The sequence below is a fragment of the Chinchilla lanigera genome, unplaced genomic scaffold (genome assembly GCF_000276665.1).
Source record: "Chinchilla lanigera isolate Chin_1 unplaced genomic scaffold, ChiLan1.0 scaffold00014, whole genome shotgun sequence".
Lineage (NCBI taxonomy): Eukaryota > Metazoa > Chordata > Mammalia > Rodentia > Chinchillidae > Chinchilla > Chinchilla lanigera.
In genome coordinates this window covers 18,904,384-18,916,015 of record NW_004955415.1, presented here as the reverse complement: position 1 = coordinate 18,916,015, position 11,632 = coordinate 18,904,384, and the positions used below count along the sequence as shown (strand labels likewise).

General features: G+C 36.5%; 1 protein-coding gene across 1 annotated transcript in view; it reads right to left on the bottom strand.

Moving 5' to 3' along the window:
* Window positions 1-916: 916 nt before the first annotated feature.
* Plcb1 (phospholipase C, beta 1 (phosphoinositide-specific)) overlaps window positions 917-11,632 on the bottom strand; it is a gene marked incomplete at its 5' end in the record, with an annotated part of 704,492 nt that continues 693,776 nt past the window's right edge. Inside the window, 1 exon segment of the mRNA XM_005380862.2 lies at window positions 917-4,166. Within this exon segment, the coding sequence (XP_005380919.1) occupies window positions 3,939-4,166 (228 nt within the window). The 3' untranslated portion in view covers window positions 917-3,938.

Sequence of the window (11,632 nt, the reverse complement as noted above, 5' to 3'; positions counted from 1 at the left end):
ATACTGCCCCAAGGTGCGATGGGGTCTACCTTTGTTCCTTCACCTAGAATCTGAGAAGGGGTTTGTGTCAGCACCAAGGAAAAGAAAGACTCAGGCATAATTGATATGTGTAACTTCAAGACTTGGTCCTAAAAGTGTTGACAGTTCCTATCTAGCTCTCTTGAGAGGCTCAGCTTTGGAATCCAACTACGATTTTGTGAGAAATCCCAGGCCACACAGGGAGGGAATGTGTGAGTGTTCCAGCCCACAGCAACAGCTAGTCTTCTAGATGACACACTAACCACAAGATATGTGACTGAATTCCAGCCCCAAGCCTTCAAATTTTCCAATTGAAGGCTCAGAGATCGTGGAGCAGAGAAAAATCATCTCTGCTGTGCCCTGCCCGAATTCCTGACCCTGCAAAGGCTGGCAGAGATAAGAGATCCTTCTTGTTATTTGGAGCCACTAGATTTTGAAGTAATTTACAACCTAGCAATAGGCAACTAATACACTGTATTTGGGGTATCCCTGGGACATTCACATAGAACTTGCTTGTGCATTCTCTGCCTATTAATGTTGCAGGTGATCTAACTTACATCAAGTACTTTGTTAGTTCTTGTTATTTCCACTATTTGTCAAGAAAAAAAAATCTTTTCCTATTTTGCCTTCCTTAGCTTAGGAAAAAAGGGAGAAAGGAAGAGAAAGAGGGAAAGAGGAAGGGAGGGAGGGAGGGAAGGAGGAAGGAAAGAAGTTGCTATTCCTGTTCTGGAAGCAACGGCAAGTGCAGTGGCACTCCTGCATGGAGCGAGGTGGAGTCACACCAATGACAACTGTCCCGCTGGCACAAGCTTTTCAGGCCCCCAAGCCTAGCATAATGTCTCCTTCAAGGATCTCCCTGGTCAAGAGAAGGTTGGCTTGGACACCAAGAGATAGCAGCTGGGTGTGTTAAGAAATTTTTATTTTTTCCTTTGGATTTGTGATGAAAGCACATAAAATTACAAGTGGAAGAAACATCATGCCACAAAATTGCATAGAATTATTACAAAAATGTGAATTATGCATTTTAAATAATTCTAGAGAGAACAACCAAAATATGTACATTTTAAGAGCTTCAAATACTTTGTCCTACTCTTTTTTTTTTTCTTCTTAAAAGGCAAAAGTCACAATGTCGAATCCATCACGAACAATATTAATACAGTGCACAAGCTCAACATTAAATTCAAAGGAATGCAAGCAATGGCCCTTTCTTTTGGAATTATTTAATGACTTTATTTACTACAGGAGTATTAATTAATGCATGGTAGTAATGAAGTATTAAAATGAAATGTTAAAAACCAAAACACATGGCATGTCATTAGAATTTTGAGAATTGGGTTACACAGCCAAAATCACGCTATTCTCAGTAGTGTAAAGGTGTCAGGGACACAGTCTAATTTATTATACAACTCTACTTTCTATTTTAGGAAAAAACACAGTACAGAATTTCACACATTCAACAAAGAACAAGGCAAATACATAAAGGCACAAAACTGCACATCATATAGACCCTTTTTCTTTACCTTTGTCTACTTTCAAGTAGTATTATTATTAAATGACAGTATCACTGTAGTAGTTTCAATAATGTAAGATGCACAGTGTTACACACTACCCCACAACTGCAAAAAGTGTCATTGTACAGATATAAAAAATGTGATTACAGTAAATGGCCAAATACAAACGTATTGTAAAATGACTAGAATCACTAAGAAAATGAAACCCAACTACCAAAACAGTTTAGCCTAAGTCAGAGTTTAGCCTTGTTCAATCTTAGTCTATCTCTGGACTAAAATGTGATAATAGTCTGTAATAATTACCATTGTGTTTGGTTATGAATGCTTTTAGTTCATTCTTCTGCCATTTTAGACACTCTGTAATTTTGATTATAAAAATGCAGCATTCGATTTTGACCATTCTTGCTTCTTTATGCTTAATGCCTTCCTTCAAAGTGCAAAAGTAGAATGATTTACAAAAGAGTTTCCTTTCCATGGAAGTTCAATTTTTATTAAGTATTTAATTAACACTCTAAATTTTTCAGATCAAAATATAGTCATCTCAAAGAGGAGGTGATTTTCCCCTCGTGTCACACTAGATGTGTTTTTTTTTAATCAAACACTCTTCCTTAATGTTTGAAATAAGCTTTCATTTTGATTAAAACTTAATTGTAATTCCTAGTTATTGCTTAAAGTTAAATAAAATAATTTTCATAAAAATATTAAATTCTTGAAACACAATTTTCAGGACACAACTGGTTTTTGCATTATAAAATGTTTTGCTAAGTTACAATCAGAAAGGTTTATTTTAAAGTAAAATAAGCTGTAGCATCTTGCTTCTGGACTTTAACTTCACTGTTCTTTGCATCATCTCCTAACTTATATTTTTCTATAGTTATTCTTTCTATTTAAGACCTTTCAATAATGGTTTTGATCAGTTTTACCAGGATATAATTTTTCTTATGCCACTTAAAATAGGACTTTAAAAAGACAGAATGAAATGTATATACTAAATGTCTAATGAAAGTTTTTTTAAATGTTAGAACGAAGTAGAAATCACTGAGATTTAAAAATTATGGAAGATATTAATAAATTTTTGTATCACTCTCCTATACATTTTTGTATATTCTGACCATTTAAATAAGCTTAATATCCAATTTTTGTTCCCGCAAAAAGTTTATCATATTCTAAATTCTAAATCTACATCAACAGTTCCATCAGATTATAAAATTTATTTCTATATATTTTAATATCCATGTAATCCAGATATTTGACCCCTTTTTTTTCCACCCACTTATCCTTTAATTTGCTTTTAAATCTTGTGGAAGATATTTGGGTCATTGCCAATTAATAAATACACATCTACATGCATGCTGCACACACACATGCCTGTGTGTATCCACTTATATGGAGGAGTACATACATATATACATGGAGATAATATATATCATTTATACATGGCCTGTGTATTCTTTAGATAAATATTCCATCTTCCTCTCTATATTAAAAATAAATGAACCATAAAAAATGTCAGACAGCAAAATAACCACTGGAACCTGTTCCTTCTGATTGAATTTCTGCTTAACATATACCAGCTCAATTCTTTTTATTCAACAGAACAGACACTTAGTAGCTATTTGATCATTTCAGGCCAACAGCTAATGCATATCCAGACTTTGAGAGCAAACAGTCAATTTGGATAGCACAATGCCTGAATTGCTCATGCAGCTAAATGCACAATCCATATTGCTGAATCTTGGGATGGCTTCACTCAGCAAGGATACAATCAAGTGATTAAAAAAAAAAATAAAAGAAAAGAGCTTATTTGAATCACTATAGTATTTAATAAAGCCATGTCATTAACAAATACACTGATGCCTCTATGATAAATAAACTAGCAAACTGCAAGCCACCAGTGCTTGCCAAGCAAAGAATGAACAAATATAATATGCACGTAATCTTGAGGATATGAAGTTGAGGGGCAGTTAAGAAAAAAAATGCACAAAGTTGGGTGTTCAATAGTGTTAAATAGTGCTATGAATTTCTCAAACTATTTCTATTACTTCGAAATACTTTACACCAGAGCTTCAAATAAAAACACAAGCTCAAAATTTCCTCAAAGAATACACTATCCTTCATTAAATGTTCCATGGTGCCTGCAAGTTGCTTGCTTTGAATTTACTATTGGAACGAAAACAAAAATCCCACATACATGCATTCTTCACTAGTAGACCTGCAGTAGTTTCCACATGACACATGGAGCCTGGGAATGGGGTCTCATCATGGAACCTTCCAGAACTCTCCCTAGGGTGTGGATTTTAGGCTAAAAGATGCTTCTTAGGAAGATGGTCCTGGGCAGTGATCTTTGCAGTATGAGAGTCTGATGGAGCTTGAATGGCCATGCACACCCTGAAGGACTGGCAGGAACCATCACAGAGGAGTATCAAACTCCTTCCCTGGGTTCTCTCCTTCTACTTCCTCACTGGAGGGAGTCTTGTGATTCACTTTTCCAGGGTCCAAGGCCCAAGAAGCAGGGGCAGAGCCATGATTGCTGTCTTCACTGATCTTCCCTTTCATAGCTTCCTGCACGAACTCCAAAATCTCCAGGGGTAATCTCTTGAACTTGTCTTGGTATTCTTGTTCCAGTTCCATCTGCAGCTAGAAGACATCAAAAGAAGAGAATGAATTTTCTACTCACTCATGTAGAAACTGTTTGAAAGAGATGTATGAAGGATGGAGGGTGGGAGAATAAATTAATTTAAAAATATAACTCACTGCTGGTAAGCTATGGGGATGAAAACACAGAAATTAGTTTGACATGTCCTTTGTTCATAGCTGAAAGTCAAGTTCATGTTATATGTGGCATAATAGGACTAAAGACTTGGACTAAGATAAAGAAATACATTTATAAACACATACTCATAGGTGCACATTTGGAAAGATTTAGGAAGGTAATATATAATGACCTGAAATTCTTACACTCAGGAGCTGAAAGCTACTGATGGTGAGAATGCCAAGGTCAAGTAGGAGTCAGGTTGGGGTAAACAGATTGGGAAAGTGGGTGTAGGGAGTGCAGATTCAGCCAGAGGCAGGGAAATCAATTCTGACTGATTTATATATATATATATATATATATATATATATATATATATATATATATACACACACACATATATATTTGTTTTATACATATTTGTGGTTGTTTGCTTGTTTTGCTTTGCTGTTTGCTCTTCTGGGGATTGAATCCAGGTCCTCAGGCATGCTAAGCACACATGCTACTACTGCACTGCATCCCCAAGCCCATGAGTGCCTTTTAAAGAACACCCTGACGTATTTTTGCAAAGTGAACAGACGCATTTAATTAACTTTAATTTTTATTTTGACTTCTTTTTGTCACTTCCTTATTTTTGTTACTTTTCAATGCAATTTTTATTTGCCTTTTGAACTGTTTTAGCTATGTCCTGGAGAATTTTTAGAATTTTTAATGTCAGGGAAAGTTTGCTTCTTGCACCAACTCACAGGGCAGCCCTAGCTGTAAAACTGCTCTAAAAGTGGGGACTCCCATGTAGAAGTGCAGTATGAGTTGAGGGCAGCAGTGAGAGCTGCCTGCTGGGGATCTGCTCTTTCATGTGAGCCCAGAGAAAAGCCCAGAGTTTTAATTGCAATTCCCTGTGCTTACTGAATGCTAAAGGAGGAGCCTAAAATCAGCTACATTGTGGATTCTGAAAAATAACAGCCTTCAAGTATCTCAGATAATAGGTTATAGATCTTGTTTGAATGACTTTTTCTTGCAAGGTATTTATGAACATATAGTGCTACCATCCAAATTCTGTTTTTTAATTTTTTTTTTATTTTTTGGTTTTTTTCCGGTACCAGGAATCGAACTCATGACCTTGCGCTTGCCAGGCAGGCACTGTGCCACTGAGCTAAATCCCCAGCCCCTATCATCCAAATTCTAACAGGCCAAGAAGGAAACGTTGTGGGAGGTGTACTCAGAGCCTTAAGATGTTCAGGACTACCATGGTGCAAAGTGAGCACAATCACACACTTTGTGTTCGGCTCCTGCAAATCACTGGAGCATCAAAAACAAGAAGACCTCTGCCATCAAAAGCAAGAAGACCTTTTCTGCTGCCCCAACAATTTAGAAGGGGTGGAGCTTTCACAGTGTCTCAGGAGTGAAATCACAACCTGGGGTTTGACAGCTACCATGATCCAGGTCTTTTCATCGGTTTGCCTCAATTTTAATTTAGCAACACAAGCAAGTAGTTTCACTTCAAAGGAAAGTAGAGAATGAAAGAAAAGCAAGGGACCCTGCTTTAAGGATAGACTGCTAATTTTATTTAGGTGGGACTGGGGGTACTCTACCTACGAATATATTGTGCTTGATCTGACAATTTCTCTTAGGATAATGGGTAAGAGAAGAAACTATGGTGCTTGATCAGTGCTGGTTTTTTAATTATTAAAAAACTGAAATGTAAGAAAATGCCAAATACTAAACCAAAACTTTTTACCTATTTCAGTAATTTAATTCTAAAAAAAACTTAATTTGGGGAGCTTAATCATTATTTTCAACAATTTATAATTATTGACTCAGTTGAGGCTCAATTATAACTTTATTGGACTCTTTCTTTTATTATGAGACAGTAGATTTTATTATATTCTTAACTAGGTCACTGGCTCATGGTTTATATAAAATGCCACAGATTTCATTCTTTTTGAAAAGTCTTTCAGCTATTAACAGGTTAATTTCAAAATTATATTTACTATTTAATTTCAAGTTAGAGCCTTTTCTATTTCTCTTTTTTCTTCTTATCAACAAAACACTTGTTCATTGTAAGAAAGCTTGAAAAATCTGCAGGGCCATGCCTGGGTCCCTTCCAAGAAAGCCCCTCCAGCCACAAATTGCAAACTTATTTTCCAGAAGCCAAGAGAGTCATGAAAGTAAGAGAAGCTGTGTGCTAGGAAGTGGGAGTGGAAGGACTGAGGAACTAGAAAGGACAGGTCCTGTCTAACAGGAACACTAAAATATACACTGGGTTGGGATTATGAGTGTTTTTCTATTTCTATTATCTTTATGGTAATACGATTATTTTATTTTTAACATGAAACCAGCAATCTAAATTGAAACCAAAATTGAATATATTTTTAAAAGGTACAAAAAATAAAAATGCAGAACTCTGAATGTAGGATACAGTGACCAAGAAAATTGTATGGAGAATCACCACAGGACAATAGTATTTTAACCTCAGTTTAATGAGTTGGCTAGGAAGATATTGAAAACAATGAGAAAAGCTTTTACAAAATACAATCATAGAATGATTGGCTCCAAAGCCTGAGCAGCTTCCTAAGGCTCAACCTTATTTTTAGAATAAACTCATGAAATTTTACTTCAACCAAGATTAAAAATAACAGGATCGTATGAGAAATACAGACTGAGGTCAGGCAGGTTACTGAGGATCGTTGGAAAGTGCCACGAGGGAAAATCAGACTATATTCTATATCCCAACCATTCCAGTTTTTGTTTGTTTATTTGTTTTTCTCTAAGTTTTCTTAGAGTCCACTGTGATGGGACACTGGGTTAATACAGCCGACTGAGAAATTCCTCTTCTACTCCAAATTCAGGGAAATGCTAAATAAAACAAAACAAACACATTTACTTAAATTTATAACTGAGGAACTTAATAAAAGACCTTGAAGGTATGTGGCTCCCAGGGTAGCAGAGTGGATTCTCCATTGCTCCAGGCTAGATTTTAATATTCCGAGAGGATGGGAGAGGAGGCCTCACCACGTGGGCTATTTGAGTGCTGAAACTAAAGTGTAAGAGCAGAGTCGGGGTCTCTAGTCTTGAAATGGGGATTAGGAAAACTTGATGCATAAACCTGGTGATGAACAAGGAACCTAAATGACTCACAGGGCCAGTTAGAGGAAAAATATCTGTGAAGAGAATTAGAAATCTAAACGAATGCTGAGTACACTCTACAAATTCACACTACCCCTGTGGACTGGTCAGCTAATTTCAGTAAATAAAAACTTTTCAAAAATTAAAAAACCCCATAGGGTCACAGTAGAGGCACAGCAAATTCAATTTGGATTCCTCCATGACCCAGGGCAGGAGTAACTCCATAGGAAGACAGCTCAAGCTCAGAATCACAAGCGACTCAAGGAAAATGCAGCTTTGTTTAATCCTGTAATTCTAGGTTGCCAGTGGCAGCTGGAATTTAAAGAAAAGGAGTAACGTGGTGATCAGTGTGTTTCTAAGTCGAAGTGGGAAATACTCCAAACCAAAAAAAAAATAAATTAGGTAGGTCATGCCACTGTGGAAGAACACAGTTAATTCACAGTGAATGCATGTCCCTGTTAACTTTTCACCATCTACTGAAGTATGGTGCATCCATATATTTTTGGTAGATTTTCCCAATCACATTTGCTTGAAAATGATATTAAAGTGAATTTTCAACTTGTGAACAAATATTACCAGCAATAGGCCTACGACAAAGAGCTAAGAAGGTAACCATAACCTAAACTGTTCCCAGAGATCTATACAAAGTTGATGCATGTAGGAGTAGATAAAATTTTTTCCTCCATATGGGGTACAAAATGTTTGCATTTTATCAAATATTACATTGGGTAGCTTATTTAATCTCTTGGAATTTCAATGATCTCCTATTAAGAAATGGGAATACTAACACTAATTTCTCCAGGCTGTTGTTAAAGAAAAAGTTTTGTGTTTGTTTGTTTGCTTGTTTTTTTAGTGCTGAGGATCAAGCCTAAGGCCACACATATGTTTTGCAAGAGCTCTAACCTCTGAGCTACACCATCACCCTGCCCTGTTAAAGATTAAACTGTCACATATGTTAAATGCTTAGTATATTATTATTACTTATTAATAAATATTGCATGAATGCACTTGTAAGGAGAGAAAAAAGGATTTGTACCTAAAAACATCTGGAACACTGTCATTCAGTAAGTGATCCTTCTCTTTTCTATAGTGTTAATGTCAAGGCAACATAATGATAGATCTTTCCTTTTGGACTACATTCTAGTTTGCTGTTGATTTTGATGCATTTATCAATAAATAATTTTTCTGAGCACCCTGATTAGTGTAAAGTCCAGTGTTTTGTGCTGTGGAGGATGAAGAACTAAGATGTCTTCTAAAGTGGTGGTGAGTATGGGGAAAATAAGAAACTGGGCTGAATGGGTGCTATAGACAAAGATAGGCTGCAGATGCAGAAGATAAAGTCTACATTTTGACGTTAAAGTGATATGGGATATATTTTATAAAGGCGATTGGACTTGAAAACTCTGGCTTTATAGAATCTGCCAGTGCCTTTGGTATCCTCTTTTCCTGGGCAGAAGCTCTCAACTTTTTCCTTTTAATATGGGACATGTCAGAGATGACCTTCACCAGAAAGACTGAGTTCTCTAGCCCGTAACCTCCCTTTTCCTTGTTCAGTCTAAAAGTGTGCTATAAACTGGGCATGGTGGCCCACGCCTGTAATCTCAGCACTCTGGAGGTAGAAGCAGGAGGATTACCTTGAGTTCAAGGTCAGCCTGGGCTACATAGTGAGTTGAAGGCAGCCTGAACTACCTAGCACGACCCTGCCTAAATCAATCAATCAATCAATCAATCAATCAATCAATAAAATAAAGGTAGGTTGTATAAGAACATAAAAGAGATTGAGATTGTGAATCTCAACTTTTGAACCTGGTCCAAAATAAATGGATTAAATCATTGCATTTCTTTTATTTATAAGTAGCCAGAGATTACAATGGAGGTTCGTTTACTCTGTTGTTAAAATGGCTTATTTGAAGGATAGCTGTGTGTTAAAAGTCAAAGGATGGACAAAGTTTTTGATAAGCACACCTCAAAAGTTAATGAACATAGAAAGCACCAAAGGAATTTATTACAGTGCAGGGTCTGGTTCAGTAGATGTGGGTGAGCTGTCAGTCTGCATTCGTATGAGACTTCTAAGTGAAGCTGATGTTGGTAATCTAAGGAACATACTTTAAATAACACTGCTTAAAGATCTAAAGATAATTTCCTCCTTTTGTACATCTTTTCACATCTTTTACATTATTTCAGGGTGTAGATTTGTATCAAAGGATCAGTACATCACATCACTCTAGACCTCTAGTGTTTCTAGTATTCAGATTTGGACTCAAAGCATTCATTGGAGGCTACCAGGTAAAGGACAGGATTAAAGCTGTTCAGAATTCAGGAAAAGAGCTGAAGAGACAAGGACAAGATGAGCAAAATGGTAAGCAGATCCAGACACTGAATCAATAAAAGAGGGAACGGGAGCTAGAAATTCTGTGATTTACCAAGCACTGTTCCTAATATGAATTTCCATCTTAAATATATTTCACCTCAAAAGCCAAATGCATTCTGACACATGTGTAAACTCCTTCATATATCATATATTCCATGACATTACCTTAGGAAAAATTTGCTCCTAAGGCAATGAATAACATAATCAAATTTATGTGACTTTTCCCCTAACTGCACCCCTATTTTTCCTTCCATATCCCTTCCCAAAGATATCTCTCCTGAAATATTACAGTTTCCCCATACAGCCCATACTTCATATTTTTGTCTTGAAATATATTTCAAATTTGCTTCTGTAATCATCTCACAGGCACCTAGAGATTACTGAAAAAACCTTGGAAAGGAATGCTAGCAATTACACAGTCAAATCCTCCAGGACTTTGAAGTCTTGAAGAGGGACTTTTGCAATTATATAGTCAAATTTTTTCTTTTACTCAGTAGAAACCAGTGGTGGTTAGTGGCTTTAAAGATATGACTTATGAGCAGAAAACTGGGTCTAGAATCTAGTCAGTTCCCGTCTCCATACTAAGAAGATTGTATTCATGGTGTCAACATTTCATCTCTTCCTATATCCACAGCCTTTGCCTATGACTTTAAATTTTTCTTATTGTAGACATACTGTTTATTTCAACACTACTTGAAAATGAAGCAGTCATATGACTTGTTTTAGCCAATGGGATGTTAACACACATGGCCCAAGCAGAGGCTTGAGAAAACACTTAGTTTAACCCTTTTCCTTCTGTATGTCATGGGAATAGTCTAATACAAGGTGAGACACATGGAACAGAGTTGAACTCCCCAGCCACACAACCAAAATAATCCTAGTTTGAACAACATTTAGTTGATACTCAGAGAGGTAAGCGTGTCCAGAAAAGCTCTGAAGAGCCACCTACTTGACCTGTAACAAACAGCACGTACGGGAATAAGCCCAGCGAGGTACAGCTGCACCCAGTCAAGAGCAGCAGAAGTTGGCAAACTTGCAAGAAAAGTAACTGTTCGTCATATGCCAGGGAATTTCTGTGTCTTTTATGCCACATTATTGTATTTCCTCAGTTGTTCCATAATTTCTGTCAAAAGTGCGCATAAAGTTCTGTAGCCCACACATGCAATTAAATGTTTAACATGTTTGAGAAATAAGAAACTTATCATCTTATGTGTGCATATAACCTTGCCACTCATGAACGATCTAGAAGCAACTTGTGCTACAGTTTAAGCTAATAGGCTATGCAGAAAGTCACTTCATCTCAATTAATGTGTGGTTCTAGATCTTGATATTTTTTGTGTCAATAGTGGAGTACTTTCCCCTTACAGGGGCCTAGGTGTTCTCTCTTTTTCACTAGGTGCTTTCTGAGGGCAGATTTAGTAGGGCTCTATTACAGCTGGGAATAAAAATTACTATGAACAAGGTAAACAATTTTAATTTTCCTGAAGTTATTAATAATCCAGATAGTAGCGCAGACACATATGGTGAAACACGAAGTTACCACTGTGGTTGAAGTGGCAAAAGATGATCTCTTTGGTGATTTATCCTCTCATATAAGGAAGCTTAAAAGATTTATTTTATAATCCTGAATGAATAACATCAAATATATTAATCAACAAATCCCTCAATTCATTTGTGAATTGAGGAAATGGAAGCCTATCCTCAAGTTTCTCAGAGCACAATTAAGATCTGAACCCCAACTGCCTCTTAATTCAAGGATTCATCCCAACCGTTCCAGGATAATCTCTCATTATATAAAAAGAAAATTTGCAACATTCCTTGCTCATGGATAGGAAGAACCAACATTGTGAAAAT